Source organism: Fragaria vesca, linkage group LG2, assembly GCF_000184155.1.
Source record: "Fragaria vesca subsp. vesca linkage group LG2, FraVesHawaii_1.0, whole genome shotgun sequence".
In the NCBI taxonomy this organism is placed as follows: domain Eukaryota; kingdom Viridiplantae; phylum Streptophyta; class Magnoliopsida; order Rosales; family Rosaceae; genus Fragaria; species Fragaria vesca.
In genome coordinates, this window is record NC_020492.1 from 23047642 (window position 1) to 23071862 (window position 24221).

At 39.5% G+C, this 24221-nt stretch overlaps 6 protein-coding genes and 1 non-coding gene across 7 annotated transcripts; 4 read left to right on the forward strand and 3 right to left on the reverse strand.

Moving 5' to 3' along the window:
- The first annotated feature begins 1180 nt into the window (after window positions 1-1180).
- On the forward strand, window positions 1181-1254 carry TRNAV-AAC. Its single transcript has one exon. It is a non-coding gene; the product is annotated as a tRNA-Val (tRNA).
- A 148-nt stretch (window positions 1255-1402) lies between these two features.
- LOC101304544 (pentatricopeptide repeat-containing protein At1g20230-like) lies at window positions 1403-3790 on the forward strand. The gene has a single exon (XM_004292884.1). The coding sequence runs from the start codon at window positions 1403-1405 to the stop codon at window positions 3668-3670; it is 2268 nt and encodes a 755-aa protein (XP_004292932.1). The 3' UTR covers window positions 3671-3790.
- Window positions 3791-4619: 829 nt separating this feature from the next.
- Window positions 4620-8933, reverse strand: LOC101297901 (calcium-dependent protein kinase 29-like). Its single transcript, XM_004291282.1, has 8 exons — window positions 8082-8933; window positions 6519-6662; window positions 5977-6129; window positions 5775-5890; window positions 5447-5614; window positions 5233-5360; window positions 5064-5163; window positions 4620-4968 (listed from the first exon to the last, which is right to left on the reverse strand). Exons 1-8 carry the CDS (start codon window positions 8776-8778, stop codon window positions 4873-4875), a joined length of 1602 nt encoding a protein of 533 aa, XP_004291330.1. The 5' UTR covers window positions 8779-8933; the 3' UTR covers window positions 4620-4872.
- Window positions 8934-9445: 512 nt separating this feature from the next.
- On the reverse strand, window positions 9446-13484 carry LOC101298192 (probable nucleoredoxin 2-like). The gene is made up of 3 exons (XM_004291283.1): window positions 13094-13484; window positions 10434-10946; window positions 9446-10318 (listed from the first exon to the last, which is right to left on the reverse strand). Exons 1-3 carry the CDS (start codon window positions 13253-13255, stop codon window positions 9686-9688), a joined length of 1308 nt encoding a protein of 435 aa, XP_004291331.1. The 5' UTR covers window positions 13256-13484; the 3' UTR covers window positions 9446-9685.
- Window positions 13485-15498: 2014 nt separating this feature from the next.
- Window positions 15499-16299, reverse strand: LOC101298482 (E3 ubiquitin-protein ligase ATL23-like). The gene has a single exon (XM_004291284.1). The coding sequence runs from the start codon at window positions 16283-16285 to the stop codon at window positions 15887-15889; it is 399 nt and encodes a 132-aa protein (XP_004291332.1). The 5' UTR covers window positions 16286-16299; the 3' UTR covers window positions 15499-15886.
- Window positions 16300-17264: 965 nt separating this feature from the next.
- Window positions 17265-19023, forward strand: LOC101298768. Its single transcript, XM_004291285.1, has 4 exons — window positions 17265-17631; window positions 17844-17946; window positions 18329-18490; window positions 18688-19023. The coding sequence occupies exons 1-4, from the start codon at window positions 17381-17383 to the stop codon at window positions 18847-18849; spliced, it is 678 nt and encodes a 225-aa protein (XP_004291333.1). The 5' UTR covers window positions 17265-17380; the 3' UTR covers window positions 18850-19023.
- A 652-nt stretch (window positions 19024-19675) lies between these two features.
- LOC101299054 lies at window positions 19676-22391 on the forward strand. The gene is made up of 9 exons (XM_004291286.1): window positions 19676-19765; window positions 19960-20082; window positions 20521-20601; window positions 20695-20783; window positions 20893-20967; window positions 21312-21373; window positions 21471-21557; window positions 21755-21943; window positions 22052-22391. Exons 2-9 carry the CDS (start codon window positions 19960-19962, stop codon window positions 22138-22140), a joined length of 795 nt encoding a protein of 264 aa, XP_004291334.1. The 5' UTR covers window positions 19676-19765; the 3' UTR covers window positions 22141-22391.
- Window positions 22392-24221: the final 1830 nt, after the last annotated feature.

A 24221-nucleotide genomic window follows, 5' to 3' on the forward strand; every position in this document is an offset into this window, starting at 1 on the left:
CTCTCTCTCTCTCTCTCTCTCTCTCTCTCTCTCTCTCTCTCTCTCTCTCTCTCTCTCTCTCTCTCTCTCTCTCTCTCTCTCTCTCTCTCTCTCTCTCTCTCCGTCTTCAAAAGCTCCGACGGAGGTGAAAACACAATCCTAGCCTCTTCAGCGTTCTGGTGACCATCAACGAGTGCCACAACATTGCTCGCCGCCGCGTCGATCTTTCTTGCTCCAGCAGCGGTAAGCTTCTGATGCGAAGTGACCTCGACAAGCTCACCGTGAAGCTCGATCTTCATGTCGGAAGTGGTTTATTGATTGGGTTGTTTCGAATGTGGAGGAAATTCAAGATGGGTCGGCAGAGATTGTGACTATGGTTTCTGGGTTTGGAACTTTGGATTGTGTAAACGGGTTTTAATGGAAACTTGATTGGCTTGCCAACATAAGCCTAAATTTCTCCAGAGATTGTATAATTGAACAAACATCTTCACATGTATTATCATCATTCAACTACTATACCCTCCTCCACTCTACTGTACGAGGGAGCCTCCATTTTTGATCAAACACACCCTTTTGCACAACATTTGGGACATTTAGTTCCAACAACTCTTGCAAGCCAACTCTAGTTGTAGAAGATGTTCTAACATGTGGACCAGATGGTACTCACTTTGTTGGTTCTCGGAACTCTTCGAGCCCATGCACAAGCCACTTTCAACCCAAGATCTTGATTATTTTCTGCCTCGTAATCGAAAGATAGAGAAGAGGGAGAGATGGGAGGAAAGCAAGGTGTGAGATTTGCAGGTACAACAGATGAGATTCTCATCTCTGTCGAGAATTTGCGAAGAGAGAGACGATATAATAGATGAGAAAAGACCAAGAGAAAACATCTCAAAAGCTAATCCTGGCCATCCATTGAGAATAGACGGCCAAGATCTCTTTATGAGGTAATATTAACAGAGATTTATTAGGAGAGAATCCAGATCCCCCGGCCAATATTCCATTAATCCTATACTAATTTTTTGCTCAAGAACGTGAGCATTCAAAATGCAAACCAAGCAATACACCGACGAATCAAGGACCCTCTATGACATCCAGGATTCGATATGATTTTCCTAAAATTGAGAATCAAAATGTACAGATGTGTCATGTACTTTGTAATCGCTGCTCATATACTGCATTTTACCAAGAAAAGAGACACCAAGGTTTCGTGGTGTAGTTGGTTATCACGTCAGTCTAACACACTGAAGGTCTCCCGTTCGAACCCGGGCGAAGCCATTTTGTGTTTAGTTTTAGTATTTCCATGCCAGCACTATTTTTTTCCTCTTTCCTTTCGGGCTTTTTTTTTTTTTTTTTTTTGAATGGCGACTTTTGAGTTTTGATTCATCAAATCACATTTTTGGAGGGAAATCTCTGCAGACAAACCATGACCAGGCAAGTCCTCAATCTCTCTGACCATTTACTCCACAAACTCCTCAGCTTCTTAAACCCCTCATCCTCCTTATCACAGGCCCACCAAGCCCACGCCCAGATCCTCAAGACAGGTCTCTCCAATCACACCAATCTCACCACCAAGCTCCTCTCCCTCTACGCCAACAGCCTCTGCTTCGTCGAAGCCAAACTCGTCCTCCACTCTATTCCACACCCCAACCTGTTCTCCTTCTCCACTCTCATCCACGCTTTCGCCAAGCTCAACAGCTTCGGCAATGCGCTTTCCTTGTTCTCCCAAATGCTATCTCGGGGCCTCGCCCCGGATAGCTTCCTCTTCCCCAGTGTCGTCAAGGCCTGCGCCGGACTGCAATCTTCGCAGTCCGCGAGACAGGTCCATGCGATCTCGTTTTCTTCGGGTTTCGCTTTGGATTCGTTTGTGCAATCCTCTCTGGTTCACATGTATATTAAATGTGACCGGATTGGCGATGCACGCAAGGTGTTTGATAGAGTGCCTGAGAGAGATGTGATTATTTACAGCGCTTTGATTTCGGGGTATTCTCGCCGCGGGTGCGTGGATGAGGCGATGAGGCTTTTGGGTGAGATGAGGGGTTTGGGGTTTGTGCCGAATGTGGTGTTGTGGAATGGGATGATTGCCGGGTTTAGTCAAAGCAAGTTGTATGCTAGTACGGTTGGGGTGTTTCAGAAGATGCACTCGCAAGGGTTTGAACCCGATGGGTCTAGTATTTCTAGTGTTCTTCCTGCTGTAGGGGAGTTGGAAGATTTAGACATTGGGGTTCAGATTCATGGACAAGTGATCAAGCGGGGGCTAAAATCGGACAAGTGTGTTGTTAGTGCACTTGTCGATATGTATGGGAAGTGTGCTTGCACGTTAGAGATGTCTCGAGTTGTTGGTGAAATGGATGAATTAGATGTTGGTGCTTGCAATGCTTTGGTGACAGGGCTTGCCCGAAATGGTCTTGTGGACAATGCACTTGAGGTGTTCATGCAATTTAAGGGCCAAGGAGTGGAACTCAATACTGTGTCTTGGACCTCCATAATTGCTAGTTGTTCCCAAAATGGGAAGGATATGGAGGCTTTGGAGCTTTTTAGAGAGATGCAGATAGAGGGTGTGGAGCCAAACTCTATGACTATCTCTTGCTTGCTTCCTGCTTGTGGCAATATTGCAGCCTTAACGCATGGGAAGGCAGCCCATTGTTTCGCTTTCAGAAGGGGGATGCTTAGTGATGTGTATGTGGGCAGTGCGTTGATTGATATGTATGCAAAATGCGGGAAAATCCAATTATCTCGGCTTTGTTTTGATAAAATGCCAACTAGGAATTTAGTTTGCTGGAACGCAGTTATGAGCGGATATGCAATGCATGGAAAAGCCAAGGAAACTATGGAGATTTTTCATATGATGCAGAGGAGTGGACTGAAGCCCGATATAATCAGCTTCACCTGTGTATTGTCTGCATGTAGCCAGAACGGTCTAACAGAAGAAGGATGGTATTATTTTAACAGCATGTCAAAAGAACACGGTATAGAGGCTCGAATAGAACATTATGCTTGCATGGTCACACTACTCGGTCGTGCTGGAAAACTTGATGAGGCTTATTCCATGATCAAGAAAATGCCATTTGAGCCAGATGCTTGTGTTTGGGGAGCTTTACTGAGCTCTTGTAGAGTTCACAACAATGTGACTTTAGGGGAGTCTACTGCAAAGAAGCTCTTCAATTTAGAACCGGGAAATCCCGGGAACTACATTCTTTTGTCCAATATCTATGCTTCAAAAGGCATGTGGACTGAAGTAGATAGAGTGAGAGACACAATGAAGAGTCTGGGCTTGAGGAAGAACCCTGGCTGCAGTTGGATTGAATTCAAGAACAACGTTCACATGCTTCTTGCAGGAGACAAAACACATCCTCAAATGAACAAAATTACGGAAAAGTTGAATACATTGAGCTCGGAGATGAAGAAATCAGGATACTTACCCAGTACTCATTTTGTATTGCAAGATGTGGAGGAACAAGAAAAGGAGCAGATTTTGTGTGGTCACAGTGAGAAATTGGCAGTAGTGTTGGGGCTTCTGAACACTCCTCCAGGGTCTTCCCTTAGGGTGATTAAGAACCTCCGGATCTGTGGTGATTGTCATTCTGTTATCAAATTCATATCCAGCTTGGAAGGAAGAGAGATTTCAGTCAGAGACACCAATCGCTTTCATCATTTTAAAGATGGAGTTTGTTCTTGTGGGGATTACTGGTGAAATAAGGGCTTACTCTTCAAGAAGGAAAGTGTTCCTTCAAGTAAGGTTCTGACTTGGGATGATCAATATCTCCACCTACTCGAGAGAAAAGCTTTACTGGTGTTGATGATCATATAGTCTGATTAATTGAAACCATCAAGCTTTTATCCGAAGAAGAGGAAAGGCAAAGTCCAGTGCTATACTCAAGCGGTTCTTGACTGGTGCTTAGAATGAAACTTCAACCTTGATCGAGATTCGCACGAAGAACCTCTGGGACTCCTGTTTGAATTGGTTCGGACTTCGGACCAAGTATACTCTTTACAAAAGACTAGCCTTCGTGCGCGCGAGCGTGAAATGCTATTTCAATCCGTTCGATTAATTATTGTGTATTTTTTTTCTATTCGATCAATTATTGTGCGGTTTTCACACACACATTTTTGAGATCCAAGTAAAAATGACACAATGAATTGAGATAGTAATAAAAAAAACGAACTAAATCTAAATTCCATTTGAAAGAAAGTTGAACAATAATCAATAACGAAGATCTCTAGATTACATGTAACAAGTTGAAATATCAAAATTGATAAAATTTCGAGAATCAATACATGTAATAAGGAGTACCCATCAATAAAAGTTGAAAATTAAAATTGATAAAATTTCAAGAATCAATACATGTAATAAAGAGTACCCATCAATAAAAGTTGAAAATCAAAATTGATAAAATTTCGTGTGGGGAAGAATTTAAAAAATTATAAAAAGTACATATGTTAATCGTGGATGTGTGGTAGTATAGTTGGTGAAGGTGTTTTTACTTCTACTTGCCAGCCAGGTTCGATTCCCCTCAAAGGAACCCATTTTGTCCAAAAGTTTAACGTTAAAGAAAAACTGAAGGGCAAATGAAGTAAAAAGCTGAGGGATAAAACAATCAATTTGGTCTGGACAGGCTAGATGAAAAAACTGAACAAAATGGGGGGCAAAATGGCGACGACACTGTTCCGTGAACAATAATGGACCACATCCGCTTAATATACAGAGATAACCACATTGCATACAAATGCTGTTCCATTATTAATTGCTTCTCGCATTTATTTTTATTACAAAAAAAAGGACTGAAATCTTATTTACATGGAAGTTACAAACACCAAGAGGCAATCTGCTGCTATAAACATCAACGAAGTAGGAAACAGATCTCGGATTTCAGAGTCATTGATTGATCTCGTGGATTATCCAGGTAGAACAATCACCCTCTCTTTGCCATCGTTATCTGTAACTCCCCTTGTCATCATGGCTACGAACTCCTCGTAATTGATTCTATCATCCTACAAATATCCAATCATGATTATCAGTCAGAATGTGGTCATTTAGTCATACCAAGAAAATATGCAATACATGACGATGAAAATAAGTTGATTACTTTATCAGTATCCACATCATCAAGGATTTCATCTATAGTAGCCTCATCCCCCATCCCGTATTCAGTCATTGCTTGTCTTAGCTCCTCTCTTGTGATAAACCTGCTCAGCTTACACCAGTCAATAAGGATTCCACAAGAGTATTCAAGTTTTAGAGAACAGTAAACAAACCCGCTGTGATCCTTGTCAAAGTACTGGAAAGCCTTGTGCAAGTTTTCTTCCTTCTCCAGTTTGTGTCGATGCATGGTTGCAGTAATGAATTCAGTGTAATCAATAGTCCCATTATTGTCAATGTCAGCCTATTCAGAAAAATTGAAAATCATAACTTGTAATGTTCAGAAAAGTAAATGGCTAAACTAGTCTAGATGAGTTTTATAGTACTCACAGCATCCATCAACTGCTTTATTTCTGCTTCTGTAAGCTTAGATCCCAGTCTTGACAATCCAGTTCTTAGTTCTTCAAATGTGATATTACCACTACCATCTGTGTCGATGTTGTTGAACATTTGTTTGAGGCCATGAATTTCTTCTTCAGAAAGCGTTTCTGCTATGACCTTTAGGCAATTCAAATTTCAAATAGTGCTTAGACATTGGCAATGTAAATGAAAACGTTTGGAACATATGCAAATAGAGCTAATCAAAAACCAGTTATGGAGTGCCTTTGTTCCTTACTATCCTCTCAGAAACTGAAAATGGAGGTGAAAAAAATCATACCTTCAGAGCAAGTTTCTTCAACTTGTTCATTGCTCTAAATTGTTTCATCCTAATCAGCACAGCACTATCAATAGGTTTATCAGAGGCTTCACCATCTTTCTTCATCCATGGATGCTCTGGGTAAAATGCACAATCCAAATGACATTAATGGAGTTTCCCACAAACTTTGATGTTGCAGTTTCACAAACATTCATGTGCTTACCAAGAACATCAGCAGCTGTAATCCTTTTCTTAGGGTCCTTTGTTAACATTTTCCTTATGAGATCCTTTGCTGCATCGGATATAGAAGGCCACGGCGCACTTTGCAAGTCAAGTTTTCCTTCTATAATGGAGTCAAATATCCCTTTCTCGGTCTCTGAAACAGAGTTCAAACAGATATATCAAAAGCACATAATTGAAAATTAGATAATTAAACAAAGAATATCAGGGCAAAAAAATATGTATTACAAGCATGAACAGTTGCCAGACCACTAAATATTAGCCAGAGTACAGATGAGTATTTTAAAGCTGAACTGCTCAAACAGTAAGAATACTCAAGCTCCCTTAATAAACACATGTTCATGAAATGTTTCTTCTGGGAGTGCCTACTATCAGCTGGCAATTATAACAAACAAGCATCCAGTTCAAACACCAGGAATTCAGAATTTAATCAACCTACTCCGTTAATTTTTCTGTGACTCTAGATCCTACTTGAGGTATTTACTTAAAAATAAAAGTATGCAATTCAGTAATTTAGATACGCACCCGCCCAAAATGGAGGTACTCCACTTAGAAGAATATACAACATGACTCCAGCACTCCAAACATCTATCTCTTTCCCATAATTCCGCCGCAACACTTCTGGCGCCACATAGTAGGCACTCCCAACAATGTCCCTGTAAACTTTACCTGGAGAGTTGTTAACAGGCTATTCAGTATACATCATATTCATTACACTGAACTCCACAAGCAACATGTCAAGAGCATATACAAGAGCTTACAGTAACAGTTTTTTTTTTTTTTTTTCATGTTGTTTTTCTAGTTTCCATCAAACAGGTGACTCCGTGTTTCTGTGTAATCATTTGATTTAACATTGCAGTATTCTAAATTCTAATCATCATTGCAGCTCTAGAAATATTGTTTCAGTAATGTGAAGTCTTGCACCAAGTCACCAAGAAGTCTTTGCTTATTCTGGAGTGAAACATACGTCCGCTCTTGGATAGTTTGATGGTGATGTGATTCAAAGGACACCAACTCGTGTGTGAAACATGTTTGCTTTGTTTTCTGGTTTTCTGTCCCCTACCTCTTCTTTATAACAAAAAAACAAAACTAAAATGTTGACTTGCTTGACCTATGATTACACCATCCCTATCACATTGACGCGGTCTTCTTGACCCATAAACAGAGTGGCACAAGTCCTTGCAACAATTATTTCATCCCCAATTTCATATTTTCCGCTCTTCTTCCTTGTGTCTTTTTTGAGTTAGGCGGTTGAATTGCCTATACAGAATCTTTACGATAACTTTTAAATCTTTTCACGTATTCAGAAAATGAAATAGGTTAGCAAATACTCTTGCTAATAATGGAACATCTCTACTTGAGCAGGTATGGTGGGATGTGCCTTCTCTATTTATCTTATCATATTATGAGGGTGATATTTTGGGTCTGTCACAGTTTAGATTTTGTTAATTCGTTTGTTTTGCTTTATTGGTTTTTTCTTTTGGTATTAGACGGTTTTTATACTATATAGCTGACAATGGCCTAGTCCTCCAGCTTATTGTACCTTTCATATTTTTTCAATAAATTTTCGTGGGGGACGATGTTAGTCCCTCTACGCTTACCCAAAAAAAGAAAAGTGCAGAGTAAATTAATTCAATAATTAAATTCAGTTTACCCTCTTTGGTTTGGGGGTGACTTCATGTTAGTCCCTACACTTTTATTTTCATTAGTTTACCCCTTGAACTCTTCAATTTCTGTCTGCCGTGCCCAAATTCTCATATTCCGTTTGAATTGACCTTTAATTATCAGCAGTTAAGGTTCGATTTGGACATATAAGGTCTGATTTGCCCAAATTCTAGATACTGGCCTCACAGTTAAGGTTAAAATTATCAGTAGTTAACGTCCGATTTGGACAGAATATAGGACATTTGGTCACGCTTAAGGAAAATTCAAAAGTTTAAGGGGTAAACTGATGAAATTGAAAGTATAGGGATTAACATGAAGTTACTCCCAAACTTCATGGGGTAAACTGAATTTAATTCTTAATTCAACTACTGGAAATTAATCAATTCGACCAGAAATGATAGAGTAATGACAAATGTAACTAACCTTGTTCGATGAAGACAGAGAGTCCGAAATCTATGGCCTTTAACGGCGCATCCTCATCCTTACTCACAAGCAAGAAATTCTCAGGCTTCAAATCCCTATGCATAACTCCCATAAAGTGACACACGTGAACCACATTCACAATCTGCCGGAAAATCTTGGCCGCCTCACGCTCCGAGTAGCTCCCTTTGGTAATAATCCGATCAAAAAGCTCGCCACCGGTGCAGAGCTCCATAATCAAATGCAGATTCTGGCGGTCCTCAAATGCGCCTTTGAACTCGACAATGTTGGGCTGGCCCGTTAAGTGCTCCAGAATAAGAATCTCTCTTCTCAAGTCTTCTATGTCCTTATTCGTCACGAGTTTTCTGCACGATATGGACTTGCAGGCATATTTCCGGCCCGTGGATTTCTCGGTGCAGAGACGCGTGACGCCGAACTGGCCCCGGCCCAGCTCCTTCTCGAGGGTATAAACGGAATTTACGTCGGAGTAAGGCTTCCCGAGAATTGGTCCTATTTGGGAGGACGAGGGGCTCTTGCCGAAGGAGGCTCCGGAGTATGGGGTGGTGGGCTTGGGGTGGCTGGACGGGTCGGGTTTTTTGTTGGGTTGTGGTTGTTGTTGGAAGTGGTGAGGTGGTGATTCTGAGGATGAGGAGATTGGGATGTCATGGGTGTGGGATGTTTTTGTGAAACAGAGTCCCATCTCAGAAAACAAAAATGATCAGAGACAAAAGGGTTTCAGTTTCAGTTGCAGTTTCAGGGTTTGGAAGAGTGTGAAATGGGTTTAAAGAAGCTTAGAGAGAGAGAGAGAGGTATATTACAAGTGTGTAGAGGAGGAGATTTGAAGTTTGCTTCTTCTTCTACTTCATCTTCTTGTTCTACAGTTGGATATGTGCTTTATTTGGTGCTTTGCTTTTCGTCCTTAATGGTCATGAGCATCATTCTTCGTTTGCTTCCTTCACTATCTATTGGGCAAGTTACTAAAAGTAGGAGACGCTTTTACAACGACAGCTGAGATTTTTGGGCGACGGTTTTCCCTCTTCCGGCCGATTGATTATGTCACGTGCCCGTTTTCGATTTTATGGGCTTTGATCCCGTTGCTGTTTTGGACTTTGGGCATGAGAGTTCGGGTTTCCAAGCCCAATAAACAGATGTGTTCTTATAGAAAACAGAAAATACTTGATAGACTATCATGTATGCGTTCATCCAAACGCTTTTGTTTTCATACGCTTAGCAATGTAAATCTATAATTTTAACTGCTACAAAGTTGAATTACATAAATTTAGAGAAATCTAAATCAACTTGTTAAAATCATTCCAAAAAGAATAAATTTTCACTTGCTCCTCCCTCTTGTTAGGCGGTGGCAGTTGATTTGAAAACATGCATAGTCTTATCAATTACTTGAGAGATCGAATAAGAACCATATTACATTTTACAAATTAATGATTCAATCTCAGGGAATCTTAATCCCTAAAACTAAATTTAGAAACAAATGTGGATCCAACAAATATAATACGCTTTCTTGACATATAGAGCACACTCAGCACAGCAGTGATCAATTTAGTATAATTAATTAGATAATTGATTAGCAGTCAAAACGAATCGATGAATCACGTAGTGACTGCAGCAGTAGCAGCTTCAACACACTTGGGGTGCACCTCATACCCACATTCAAGACACTGATATGCCCAACCGCATCCTTGCTCATCACAGTCACAACATATAAAGGGTCCTCCTCCGTTGCCTTCCGATACCAGATTCAGCTCATGCCTATGCCCTCCATGGTACACCGACCGCGGCAGGCTCTTCGCCTCTTCATCCATTTTCTTCTCCAGCAATTCCAACTTCGCATCGGTGAAGGGATACGCATTTTCTTTGTACAAGTTTATCAGATTTCTACCCTGCCTGGTGACAGTTTTACCATCCGGCCCCAAAATTACCAAACAAGGAATAGCTTTGACATCGAAATGCTTCACGAGCTCTTTGATGTTGGGATCATCGAAGGGCAGTGCCAGCCATGGCATGGTGCTAAAGTAGGCTTCAAAGGATGTTCTGTCACGATCACTTGAAACAAACACTATCTCGAAGTCCTCTCCATCTTGTTGTTGATCACCTACTAGCATTTGCTCTTTAATCTTATTGTAGATTGAGACTAACCTAGGGGTGAAATTAACGCATGGAATGCACCATTGAGCTGAAAAGTAGAGTCCAACTGTCTTGCCTATCAATGAAGCCACGGGCACCTGTACATGCATGTAGATAATTAATTAATTTCCCAAGTGCTCGAAATGTTACATAGCTAATTAGTTACCTAGTGAGGTATTTCTATGAATCAACTACGTAATAATCGATAAATACCTGATTAGGCGTCCCATGGCCCAGAAGATAGTGCCTGTCATGGTTCGTTAGTAGATTGGTCAAGCTCTGGTTCTCATGCTTCTCTTTCTCCTCCTTCTCCAACTGTTCCAGCCTCTGTTTAGTAAAAGGGAAGGCTTGGACACCATAGCGATAAATGATCTCAACTCCATCACGCAACGTAGCCTCATCACCATCCTTGTAATCACCAGGTTGCAGTATAACCAAGCTCGGAATTCCCTCTACCTCAAACTTGCGGTTCAGCGCTTTCTTGGTCTCCAAATCCGAAAACGGAATCGCCAGCCAAGGCATGCAAGCAGCATGGTATCTGACGAAAGCATCAGTGTCTTCATCAGATGATATGTACACAATCTCAAAGCTAGACCCAGTAGTGCTACTGTTCTTCAGCTGATTATAGATGCCAACGAGGACTTTGTTAAAGTTCCAGCATGGCGGGTACCAATTGGCCGAGAAGTAGAGTCCTATTATCTTCCCATCAAGATCAGAAACTTTCACCTGTCATGCACAGCGCACCGAAACCGGTGGTTATTACGTGAAACAAATCAAACAGCTAGCCACGGAGATCATTGATCGGACATTTTTCGTTTAGAAATATATTCCTACGTACAACTGGTTTCAATATGAACTACGACAGTGATGGGTCTAATGGGCCGCTTCGATATTTCCGATAAGGCTGTGGATCACTATGAGCCCACCCAGAGACCTAGAATGTTCCTAAAGCTTGAATGTGATGTTCTACCAAATTTTGCTTTTGCAAGGTAGATAGGTGTTGGTGCTTGCTTGGGCCACGTATCCAACGTTAACGTTTATGTGGGATAAGGGTGACAATTACAAGGTGATGTCGTGATGAGGACATGCAGCATTTTTGACAAGTGAATCCCGTGACAGCTAACCAATTATATGATTTTTTTTTTTTTTTGAGAATGTTAAAGCAATTATGTGGTAATAACATCTGTTATGTATGAGGAACCTTTAATTTTTCTTTTTTCTTTTTGTAATAGCTAGGGAGAAAATAAGGAAGAATAATAATTTTTTTTTTTTTTTTTTTTTATTTACGGGGGAAGAATAAAATGTTGGTATTCGGTAATTGCAACTTTAGAGTTTAGACTTAATTAAGTTGGATTATCCAATTAATATGTGATATTATTAGTGAACTTCGCGGCTAAATTTGGAAGCCGGTATATATATTCCCTTCCAGAGTGGTGTCCCATTTTGAAATAAAATGTGGACATTCTTATTTCGCCCACTTTCATGTCGCATTTTCACATCTCAACCGTACAATGTCTAAAACACAGTGTGTAGATCATTCATGTAAAGTTTCATCAAATTTGAAGATCATTTGAGCTTCCGTAATCGTGATTTACACAAACGGTTCTGTTTGGACAGTTTTTGTTCTGTTGATTTATTTAATCTAATTCAGTACCCAAATAATCTTCAAATTGGATGAAACTTTGCAGGAATGATCTACACACTGTGTTTTAGACATTGTACGGTTGAGATGTGAAAATACGACATAAAAGTAAGCAAAATAAGGTCTCCACTTTAATTTTAAAACGAGATATCGCTCTGGAATGAAACTATATATATATACACATGGTAGTTAAACCTCAACAAATATTATATGTTGTAGATATCACTTGCACCTAATGTTGGGGAATGAGTGGAGGAGGGTTAGTTTTTTTATTTTTTTTATTTTTATTGAAACCAAACTTCATTGAAACATAGGGAAACAGGGGGAAACCAATACAGAAGGAATAAAAACCAAGAAACAAACGAAGACTAACTAAAAGACAGCAAACTCCCACACCCCCATAACCCCACAGATAGGATCTAAGGAGGAGGCCGGGTTAGTTACATATGGTGGAATACTGGCGGTAGATATGATTCCTGCTGAGAATAAATATCTCACCAATGATCAATGATATTTCGATCTTTCTCGAATGACTCAAGTCAACGCCCATGTCAAACAAAACGGTAGAAAATCCATAGATAAACATACACTTATGAGTAATTACGATCCTTAATTCTAATCCCAAATGTTAAAACTATGTTATTTATCATTAGGGTTAATTCAATAACAATTCCTGCTTGCATGAACTACTTAGGGATTACATAGATCCAGATGTGTATACTGTGAAAAAAAATAATAAAAAAATAAACTAAAACTGTAAATACCATATGCGTTCACATAATTCATCGATCTCAGATGTATAGACGACCAAGCTATGAAATGTTAGTTTGATCATTTTGTCGTAATTTGATCAGCATGCAGTTACGTGTGTGTGTGTATATATGTATACATGCATATATATATATATATATATATATATAGTACGTTGTTAAGTAGGATTTCAGCGAATTATACCGCCAAAATATCAAAAATAATGATCTAGAGTACATATATACAGTTTATATAAATTTATTATTATTATTTTAGTTCTAATTAGCGTCTTAATTACCTTCATCCATCATACCGCTTGAAATCTATCTCCAAAGTTAGGCCAGTATACAAGTAATTAAGTTTATGCATCCATAGATCTAGCTAGCTAGACAGATCGAACGACTGTACGACAGCAGCGAGATATATAGAAATTAAGGCAGCTAGCTAGAGAAGCTGGAAGAAAGCTGCAGAGATCACCAACCTGATTTCCAGTTGGAGAAAGAAGATAATCACGATCTGGGGAGGCCAGCAGAGATGAAATTCTAGAGCTCGAAACCCTCTCAGCCTCAGCACCAACAGCACCAGCACCAGTTCCGTTGCTCAGAGCTTGACCATGGCTATTCACCATCATCTCCTTCATCATCAACCTCTTTCTGTTCTCTTTCTAGGAGTTAGCAGACTTGCCGGTGCTTCTGTCTGAAGTGAAAATAGTTACAGCAATACAGACAGAGACTTGTTTATATATAATTCTGAGAACCTAATTGGTTTGCCCACGTCACTACGTATGTATGTGTATACTTCGAATTGAGCCCCGTCATTTATACATCAGAACCCCACTCGAAGCTTTCATCTTCCATCGCTTGGACTAACGAGTACTACTACACTGTACTACGGCGTACCCTAAATCCGGTGCTTCACCAATCCATCACCACCACCGTTTCTATCAAATCCTGAGCTAAAATTATTAGAGCTAGCACAGTGCGCCACATGTTTAGATATTTGGGTTGGAATTGGTGTGAAGCATGATATGATTGCTACGTTTAGGTCGTGGCACTCGGCAATATGGGCGATGCAAGCTATAGCTAACCAGGTCCGTGTTGCCATAAAGAACTCTCTTTTTGAATTGATGGTTGTCACTGAATTGTGAGAGGCAAACAAACGGAGGGGACACATGTCGCAGCTACTATCGTTCAATGTTTTTTGTCAACTATTCGCAACTTTTTCATGGAAAACAGGATAGGTGAGCTCAAACTTTAAAACATTATCTCCACAAAACTATTATTTTTTACGTTTTTATCTAGATTATACGTTTTCTTAAAAGATTTTTTAGACACATAAACTAATCAGTAATAATGTCATAATGTTTCCTCCTATTTTTCTGGTCATCATTCAGAATAATTTAGGGTTTAACTTAATTAGAATCGGTAAATTTTTAACCTGAGTATGAGGTTCCATATACGTCTAAACTTTTATGGTGATTACTTTTTTTTGTTAAGAAGAGAACAATGAAGGAGTACTTAGGTAACTTATTCAATTTCTTATTTTTTGCTATGTAATTGAATAGTTAATTAAAATTGAAGTGTAATCTTGTATTTCACACAAGCCTAGCCTCTTGTACTTCGTTTTTGTTTATGGTATCAAAACGGGTAAAGCAGCCCCACGTACACTATTGGTGTCTTTCCAAAACGTTGCCTTGCCCAAAGCAAAGCGAATAGTGGTGGCCTTCCGAGTGATCCTAATATCGTAAGCCGTCCAAACTCCAAACATGAGTCATTTGCAAGCTAGCTAGCATTTCCTTTAAAAAGATATCAACCAGAGTACGTAGGCTAGTGCTCAATATCATTTCCTACTTTAGCGTCTCACGTGTGAGTCGCCACATCGCCTTTATCGTTTCTAATATGTTAGCATGCACTTTCACACACGTCTGTGATCGGGTAGGAGAGTTTCTTTGGATTCAAGCCAGCTAAAAGAGTTGATTACTCAACTTCTCAATAGAACTTGTTAGTTTAACACTTAAGACGCTAGACAATGTTTGTCGTTTTCCACCTTTTGGGTTGTGCTCCTACAAGGCTACGACAAAGATTGTCACCACATATCATCAACAAGTCTTAAATCTTCGTGAAGCAAACTTTGTGGCTAACGTTTTATCAAAGATTACGGTATTTGCACTTGGGAGTTGGGATGTTAATTTTTCTTATGGTGTTGTTGTTGATGTTAGTTTCGACCTTTTTAGCACCGGTTGCTTGAGAGACTTTTTCTTATAGTTTGTTTAATCATTTCGTATCAGACAAAAAACAAAAATAACAATCTTAGATCGCCATGGAGAAGCTGTAGGCTTGGCGCGTTGCTCGGATTTGCTGTTTTGGGCCCTTATGCTAGTTTAGTTTCTGTCCCCCTTTATGGGCCAGTGTTTTGTTGTTCTCATTGGACTTGGAACAAGGCCCATTTTCAGGCCTATAATTTCTTCCAGACTCTTCGATCGGGATATATGAATCGCTCTCAGCTTCTTGATTACGGTAAAAGAAAGTAAGAATTTATTATCAGATTCGTCGATTGGGTTACAGCTGCGGCATTCCCTTATTTGATTTCAATCTAATTGGCACATTTATGATTAATTTACAGCTGGAGATCGAAAGAAAGAAAGTTAACTGACTGATACATAGGATCTGAGTTACTTCGATCAACAGCTAGCTATGCATGAGAGGAAAGCAATCGAACCACAGTAATTACTTGTGGTAGAATTTAAAATCTCAATTTGAAACTCATAAATGAACAAATAAACCTTCCCCCAGATATTTGCATATACGTACAGGCTAGCACACCATTCTAGAATACCCGTGCAGCTGCAAATTCCTCAGAGCCGATGCACCGCCGTATTGCCACCAAACCAACCCATGCACGCCGGGGACTAAACGGTCATTTTAACACACTTGCCCCTGCTAACTGATTGGGGCAGCTTTGGTACTTGCGCAGTCTGTCACAAAATACTACATATGGCTGCATGCAGCTTCAATTGCACCGGACCTTAAAAATAACTCTTATTTTGAACTGAGAAAAATCTGGAATTTGGACTGATCGAGATATTGAAATTTCATCAAATCATGCATGCAGTACCAATAGATTGATACTAATATACAGTGGAAAACGATTCGATGATTTTAATAAATCAAATAATGAAATTAACCGAGATGATCAAAACCCTACATAGCACAGTTCCACATATGATCATCACTGATACAAATATATACTTTGTTTTCCTTTTTCTCGATCTGAACTAACATGGATTGTCATCAGAAGAAGCATAAATCTGCTGAGGTTGGAGTTTGGCTCGACAAACCGGACAGCACGAGTTCTTAGAAAGCCAGGTATCGGCGCATTGGAGATGGAAGCCGTGGTTACAACCGGGAACCACCCTGGCCGGTTGCTCAGGCTCGATCTCGTCCAGACACACCGCGCACTCCGTCCCCCGGATCAGCTCTTTCCCGCTAGTTTTCGGCAGCTTTTCGAGATCAGATGCCGATAAGCCCTTCTCGGAAACGTGCTTGACCGGTAACTGAGGGGCTACCGCCGACCGGGAATTGGAGGCGAACCATAAGAGACAGATGTAGACCACGAACACAGCGCTCATGCCTACGCAGGGTAGGAAGAGCGCTAGGAAGATGGAGAAGAGCATTCTCTGCTGTGCTCGATCTTAAGTTTTATGAAATTGATACAAGGTGTATATATATGTACAACAGAAATTTTAATCTCTAGTGAAATAGGGTGGCTTACTTTGGAATTAAACTGAGGAGTAAATGAAGGTTTGGTGTAGCTGTAATCTGAGGGGAAGTGAGGTGGGTTACAGCGAGGAGGGCATCAACCGAGGTGACGTGTATTTGATGGGGGTGTGTATTTATGTAACGGCCATTTTTGGCAGTGAGGGATTCGTTTCGTTTTGCAGTTTTGGTTTTTTGGGGGAGTGAAACGTGCGTCGTATTTCGAAGGTTGGTAACTCTTTTACTGCGTCGTGGGTCCCGTGAGCCGTTGGTGGACAGCTGTTGCGTGAGAGGCTTCGAATTCTATGAGATGGGCCGAACTAATATCATGGGCCGCATGCCTGCATTATTAGTACAAGAGAAGGCCCAATATATTTAAACTGAAGGAATTTTGCTCTTTCTTTATGTGAATGATTGAGATTAAAATACGACATAATACAAATACATGATGCCCCACATGAATTTATTGTGACTAACATTGCATTGCATACAAGAATTTTTGGGGAACGTAGACTATATTCAAAAGTGGTGAGCTACACTGGTCCAAATCGATTTTGACATTTGGATATCTACCTTTAAATCTCTAATATTCTCACGCATTTCATATTCTATTTTTGATGAACGTTTCCAAAATCACTATTAAAAAGGAGCAATAACAAGTACCAGTCAGGTGATGAAATTTTACATAAATAACAAACAAACAAAGGTAAAAGTTACCATATTGAGCTGAACAAAGTACCATAATCAGGGCACATACATAACCGTTTGTTTTCTTTTTGTTACTCGGCCATATTCACGGGGTTATACACAATTTACACAAGCCAATACAGTAAATCATTTCGAGCAATACAGTAAAATTCTGATCCAATAAAAAAAAAACACAAGGAGATGGAGACTAGAGAGAGAAACGTAGAAGAATATTCGTGGTTGTATAGATGATTATCATGTTCGGGGTGACTTTACCTTAATTGCAACAGTCCATCCGAAGAAAAACGGAGGAAGCAAAGCACAGAATGGTGATGATACAAACAGCTTTACTGTTGCTTTTGGTTTCGGTTTTAAATGGGTATGCACAGACCCTGCCCCCTGCCAAGTACGATGGGTTCTTATACGAGCATCGCCCAGTTGACCCGGATTCGATTCTGATCGAAGCCTTCTTCGACCCGGTCTGCCCTGACAGTCGAGATTCCTGGCCACCCCTCAAGCAGGCCCTTGCCTACTACGGGCCTCATGTCACTCTTGCTGTTCACCTTTTACCGTTGCCGTAAGTCGTTTTGTTTATGACTTTATGTTGCTGGTTGATCAGCTTGAATCGATTACATGTTTGATTCAACTTCCAAAATTGTTGTCTTGCTGCTGTAAGAAGAGTCATGTTTTGGATTGGGGCAGATGTAACCAATTGACCTTATTGAGAATCATGGTTATGCTCTGTGGTAATGGAATGACGGAAATAGTGTTGTTTTTTTGAAACTGCAGTTACCATGACAACGCTTTTGTTGCTTCTCGTGCTTTACACATTGTAAATCAGCTGAAACCTTCTGCGACATTTTCGGTGTTGGAGTGGTTCTTCAAGTATCAGGTATACTTTCATCAACTATTATAGTATCACATTCGTTTGCACTTATTAGCATTGGCTTCCACCTCTTTGTGTGTCTGTGTGTATATACTTAGTTGGCTTCATTTGTAAATTGAAAGACAGGCATGAACTAATCAAGCTATTATATTCCCACAAAATCTATTGGTCTATTAGTAAAGATTGAATTTGGTGGAATGGCTTTACCATCATGAACCCTGCTAATTTGCTGGTTTTCAAGCTAGTTTTTGTCTTGTGATACATTTTCCGTCTTTGTATATCAGTAGATGATGGAATTGCTCATAGTAGTTCATTAGCTGAAATGATTTGGTGTTGTTATTCTTGTTCAAGTTTCTTTTGTTCTCAACTTGTTTCAAATATTGAACAGGAGAGGTATTACAATGCTCAAACCCGCAACATTTCTCGAGCTGCTATTGTAGATGACTTAGTGAAGCAACTGACATCTGTAGTTGGGAACTCTTATCATAGTTCCCTGGAATCAGGCTTTACTGACCGGAAAACTGATCTCACAACAAGGGTTTCCTTCAAGGTAATTAAGTATTGGTTTACACATGCCTCAATTACTTCTAGTCAGGCGACATATATTTGCACAGAATCACACAATCTTTTGTTCCTTAGAATAGAATTTACCTGTGGTTATCAGCAAACTAGCTAAAAAAACAGCACTTGTATTTTACTGTTGTTAATCTCGAATTCTAATCATGTTGAATGTTTTCTGTCATGCAGTATAGTACTTCAAGAGGGGTGTATGGAACGCCTTTTTTCTATGTAAATGGATTTGTATTGCCTGATGCTGGCGACGCACGAGATTATAACGGATGGAGAAAAGTGCTTGACCCATTAGTTACGGCACCAAAGAAACAGGAAAATCTACATTTCTTCTTGTAAAGGATCTTGCTAATTGGTTCATGTTCTTCGTTTGCTGAAGAATGAAGTCCAAAATGTGGTTTCAATGCTTATATTAATGAACCTGGCCATTAGGCCATGGAATAAATGATCTGTAATGCAACACTGGTGAAAATTGGGTTTGGTATGCTTAAGAATCCTCTCTTATCTCTACTATTATAAAGCCAGGCCCTCAAAAGTTTCACCAAATTGTGAACTTTCATAATTACTCTTAATGAATCAACTAACACAAATAAAACCAAGGGTTGTTACAGTAAAAGCAAAATAAAAATCAAAACAACTTAAATAAATAAATCTCTACTACTATAAAGCAGAGGCTCAAAAACTTCACCAAATTGTGAACTTCCATAATTATCCTTAATGAATCAACTAACACAAATAAAAACTAAGGGTTGTTACAGTAAAAACAAAATAAAAATCAAAACAACTTAAATAAATAAATAATCATAAAAACTACCGATTAGTAGGATGTATAACTGTATAATACGGTCCTTAATTAACCGCTCACGTTTATCTTTAGTTGATCGTGATTATAATTCCGTGCAAATATGCACGGGTAAAAGGCTAGTAAGTTATAACAGTGTGTTGTAATTGGCCTTGTATTTCCAATTTTATGAATTACACCAAGGAGGATAACCGAAAATTTAGGCCCAAAATGTTGAGGCCCGGGCCCAAGGAGGATAACCGCAGTTAGGGCGAAGGTAACTGAAAGGGAGAGAAAGACGGGAGAAAGAAGTAGAGCAGGTGGTTAGGGTAGTTTAGGAGGATTGGGTTGGTATATAAACCAAGAGACACCGCTGTGCGAATTAGGGCGTAAAAGAAAAAACGAAGCCGTAGAAGAGGGCTCTTCTTTGTGTTGTGTGGAGCGAGCACTACTTATCCCTTTTTCAACATCACCGTACGCTTCCTTCTCCTTCCAGATCCGTCCACCCCTCCTCCTCCTGTTTCTCTTCTCTAAATTTCTCAGAATCAATTTAATTTTTTTTTCTATAAAAATTTCACGGCCTGTTTGGTTGTGTTTCTGAGTGTTTGGGACTTAGGTGTGGATTGATTCTGATGCATGGCTCTGATGAGGTTTTGGTTTTGTTGTAGATGGATCGGTACCAGAGAGTGGAGAAGCCAAGAGCAGAGACGCCTATTGATGAGAATGAGATTAGGATTACCAGCCAAGGGAGGATGCGCAACTACATCACTTATGCCATGACCCTGCTTCAGGTATCATGTCTAAATTTTTTATTATAGAAATGGTACTTGTTTGTTAGTATGTATCATTTTGTAATAGCACAAGTGTTCAAAGTTGTGGATTCGTATGATATGTGGCGGATTTCGTAATGATATTACTCGGATATTTGAATTTATGTTGATGTTTCTGTTTGGGAACACGGAACACTTGTTGGACTTGTGATATTTGCTATCTTGTTAGCTAGCTATAGGCAATTGGTTGCTAACATATACTGCTTATGCAAGTCGAAAATACAATTGTGTGCTATAGGTAACTGCGTGATTATACTTGTAGTGTTGTGGTACTGGTTGTTGTTGTAAAAGGCTTGTCTGAGGGATTAAATCATGTAGTTTAGTGATTTATGATTGTCATGATATCTTTAGTATACTTGGTTTGGTACAATAGTGTCTAAATTTCTTAATATATTGCAGGAGAAGGGATCAGATGAAATTGTTTTCAAGGCTATGGGAAGAGCTATCAACAAGACCGTGACGATTGTGGAGCTACTTAAGGTTAGACGTCTCATTGTAAATCACTTTGCTGACTGGTTGATTGTTCAGTAGAATTAATAGGCTGACAAGTTAGTCTTATTACTGTTATTCCAGAGAAGAATTGTTGGTCTTCACCAGTATACTACAATTGGATCCACCGACATAACTGATACTTGGGAACCCCTTGAGGAAGGCCTCCAAACGTAAGAGTTGCTGAACTTTATCTTGAGCAATAGTTGTTTATTTGATGTACCTTTATCTCTTATGTAGCTTATTAGTTTTGGCCTCATAGTGTTCTTTTCTTTTCTACAGACTGGAGACAACAAGGCATGTGTCAATGATCGTCATAACGCTGTCAAAGAAGGAAATCAATAAATCTACCATTGGGTGAGGTTTTGAGTCCTTTTATAAGTTGCATTTATTTCTTCCCAATCTAGTGGCACCTTAGCCTTAGATTATGGACTTTTAGCATAAATTGATCTAAAGCTATAAGAAGTGTACCGGGTTTGCACTGGTTATGTTGATATTGAGGACTATTGATTTTACATTTTCATATCTGTTGCATAGTTAGATTTTCTGTGGTGAACTTTAGTTGATATCTGTTGCATGTGTTTGAGATTATCTGATTTACATGCCTGAATTGTAAGCTATTAAACATAGAAGAATCTGTTTGGTTAACTGTTCTGTGAATATAGAGATTTGCTGACATTATAAATTGATGTTATCATCAGGTACCAGCCCCCATTACCTGCTGAATTGGTGAAGGCATCTGCAGAGATTGATTATGAAGGAGGTAGTTCCATATAAGTAGCAATATGTTAGTTTATTTAACTTAGTTCTATTTGTAGATTCTGATGTGTTCATTTGTTTAACTTATCTGTATTTTGCAGAGGACTCACCAAGTGGTCGTGGCCGTGGCAGAGGAAGGGGAAGGGGGAGGGGAAGGGGGAGGGGGAGGGGAATGGGCAGGTTCAGAGGTAGGCCCTGATACAATTTGTTCAATATTTCTTCTATTGTTTTGTAAATCAACGTCGTGAAACGTTTTGTTGCATTGCATCTTTACTTTATCTGGTGGTCTGTTAACTTTATCGCATATAGGTTCTATAGATATGTGGTGACTGTTTGATGCCTCTAGTAAAGATTTTTGATAAAATCAATTATGTTGTAATTGCAGGAAACAATGGCTTTGTGCCTGAATATGATGATGGAGGTTATGACCGCAGCGGGGGTGATTTCAGGGGCAGGGGGCGTGGCAGGGGTCGCAGTTTCCGAGGCCGTGGAAGGGGAGGTTACGATGGACCGCAGGCCGATGTGCAGCAAGATGGAGGATACAATGAAGAAGCACCTCCTCAACGTGGCCGTGGTATGTGTTTCACTAATTTCTTCCTTACATATGCATATCATAGACATTCGAGTAATCACATTGAAATCAATTCCTTTGAACAATGTGTTTGAATTGCTTTCTGTGTAGGTCGTGGCCGTGGCAGGGGAGGATATCGTGGAAGGGGCCGTGGCAGCTACAGGTCTAATGGGCCGATCCAGGCACAGCTGCTTGAGTAGCAATATGGACGTCATTGAACATCCTGCAAATGGCCAGTGTCTACCGATGGGAGCCTTTATTATCCAATCTATGTTTTCTATATTATCTTTATGCATGATGATGATTGTAGAGACCTAGTTTAGAGTCCTTTGAGGTAATCGCTTTTGTTTTGTCGTGTAGATGTAGGTGACATGTTTTTAACATCTGGATTGATCAGCGCATTCTTTTATTATTATGGAGAATTTTGTTGTCAAAGAAGATTTTCCTTCTATCAACACTTGATTCGAAGCATATTTAGCATAACAATCAGCTTTGCTCACTAGTTTCCGGAAGTGGTCCTTCTTGTCACTTTAATGCGCTACTTAGTTACAAACCTGCTACATATTTGTATTGTTCACCCATTTTCTGATGTGGGACTCTAGAAAAAGTACAAGTCTTGTTTGGACAAATGAAAAACTCCGATTAATTGACAGTTTTAAACATACTACTGAACTGGTTTGGACAAATGAAAAACTCCGATTAATTGACAGTTTTAAACATACTACTGAACTGGCTTTGCCATAATCTACCCTGAAACCTGAGTCACAAAGATAAGATCTATATTATTAAGCTGCTTCTTGAGAAAAAAGCCAGTCTTGTGCTTTATTCAGAGAAGTTCAGAACTATGTACTCCTGAGGTGCTTCTGCATATCACTTTTGTGCTATCAATGTTGCAAAAGACTGTTTGTTAGCATCCTTGAATGAAGATACTAAAGCAGGACATATATGGGCTAATCTTGCAAATGCCTATTATATGATTGGTGATCAAAGAAGTTCCAGCAAGTGCTTGGAGAAGTGCTCATTGCTGATATATTTATTGAGGTTGTCCATCGGGGTCTTATAGTGATGCATAACTTCTCTGTGTCTATCTCGGTTCATAATGGGAAGAAGCAAAGTTCTGTTACGACAAGGCCCTCCAGGCAGACCCAAAGCTGGACGCTGCCAAATCCAACTTGATCAAAGTAGTCTCTGCATCAAGATAGTATGCAGGCTTTAAGGTGAAGATCAACATAATGCAAAGTGAAAAGGGAGTCACTAGACTTCTTTAGGTGCTTCAATATGGATAGCTAAGAGAATTAGATCAGGGTAGAAAAAAATTGAAACATGTTTGTATGATTCTTGGTCCGTATAATCTCATGTGTTTTGTTGAATTTGGTCAAATTGAAAAATTCTTACCACGCTTTACTGTGCATGGTTCTTTCTAAAGCAATTCTTATCTTTCCTTGAAAAATCAATATGGTAATGTCTTTAAGGTGAGATTTCATCAGCTTCTGTTTATTTTCAAGAATCTGTTTGTTCTCTGGCACAATTCAATTTGAAATGATGCAATAGAGTCTTCAAGCAGCAACTTAGCTCCCTTGCTTGTAAAGTATTAAGTACAAGAACTTGCTCTTGCCGCCTGGAAATCCACTTCGGCAGCCTATGGTTTTCGAATTCAATGTAACAAATGAGAGCATTCTAAGGTTTGCGTTTCTTTTTCGTGTAAAAACAGGAGAGAGGATCATGTTTATGCAGAGACAAATGGACAGAGCTGAATGTGACTGTCTATCTTATGAGAACTGAATGACCGACTCGAATCATTGAGGGACTACTTGCGTAATCAACAACTAAACTACATAATAATTCTATATTACACCAAGTCTAAGAAACTAATCGCTAATACTTGTTATCAAACCCAGTGTGAGATTGTGGATATAGGATGTAGGTATGCTTATCTGTTCAAAGCCTGACTTCTGATGAGAGGTTGGTGTTATGTGCAAGAATTGACTTCCAATCATTCAAAACCACCAACACCAAATTCTCCTAGCCATTCTTTTACGTAAACTAGCTACCTTCATTATCCTCCGCCTCAGAATGCGCCTAAGAAACTTGAAACTACCTTCATTTGTGTTTATATTTATGCATCAACTAGCAGAAGAATATAATAAGAAACCCTTTAGGTAGGTCTTCCTTCTTATCAAAATATAAACTCCAGGACTTCATATGATTGATTTCCAACTTCTCAATCTCACTAGCTAGCGGTGGTTAATAATAATGGCCAGCTCTTTTATGCCCCTTGATA

Excerpts from the sequence above, each read along its gene's own strand:
- LOC101297901 (XM_004291282.1), bottom strand. The coding sequence starts at position 8,778 with ATGGGACTCTGTTTCACAAAAACATCCCACACCCATGACATCCCAATC. Across the intron at positions 6,663-8,081 it reads CTCTGTCTTCATCGAACAAG|GTAAAGTTTACAGGGACATT; the intron begins GTTAGTTACATT and ends ACAACTCTCCAG. Across the intron at positions 5,891-5,976 it reads TACAGCTGCTGATGTTCTTG|AGCATCCATGGATGAAGAAA; the intron begins GTAAGCACATGA and ends CATTTTACCCAG.
- LOC101299054 (XM_004291286.1), top strand. The coding sequence starts at position 19,960 with ATGGATCGGTACCAGAGAGTGGAGAAGCCAAGAGCAGAGACGCCTATT. Across the intron at positions 20,083-20,520 it reads ATGCCATGACCCTGCTTCAG|GAGAAGGGATCAGATGAAAT; the intron begins GTATCATGTCTA and ends AATATATTGCAG. Across the intron at positions 20,784-20,892 it reads CTTGAGGAAGGCCTCCAAAC|ACTGGAGACAACAAGGCATG; the intron begins GTAAGAGTTGCT and ends TCTTTTCTACAG.
- LOC101304544 (XM_004292884.1), top strand. The coding sequence starts at position 1,403 with ATGACCAGGCAAGTCCTCAATCTCTCTGACCATTTACTCCACAAACTC.
- LOC101298482 (XM_004291284.1), bottom strand. The coding sequence starts at position 16,285 with ATGCTCTTCTCCATCTTCCTAGCGCTCTTCCTACCCTGCGTAGGCATG.
- LOC101298192 (XM_004291283.1), bottom strand. The coding sequence starts at position 13,255 with ATGATGAAGGAGATGATGGTGAATAGCCATGGTCAAGCTCTGAGCAAC. Across the intron at positions 10,947-13,093 it reads TTTCTCCAACTGGAAATCAG|GTGAAAGTTTCTGATCTTGA; the intron begins GTTGGTGATCTC and ends TGTGCATGACAG. Across the intron at positions 10,319-10,433 it reads GCCATGGGACGCCTAATCAG|GTGCCCGTGGCTTCATTGAT; the intron begins GTATTTATCGAT and ends ATGCATGTACAG.
- LOC101298768 (XM_004291285.1), top strand. The coding sequence starts at position 17,381 with ATGGTGATGATACAAACAGCTTTACTGTTGCTTTTGGTTTCGGTTTTA. Across the intron at positions 17,632-17,843 it reads GTTCACCTTTTACCGTTGCC|TTACCATGACAACGCTTTTG; the intron begins GTAAGTCGTTTT and ends TTGAAACTGCAG. Across the intron at positions 17,947-18,328 it reads AGTGGTTCTTCAAGTATCAG|GAGAGGTATTACAATGCTCA; the intron begins GTATACTTTCAT and ends AATATTGAACAG.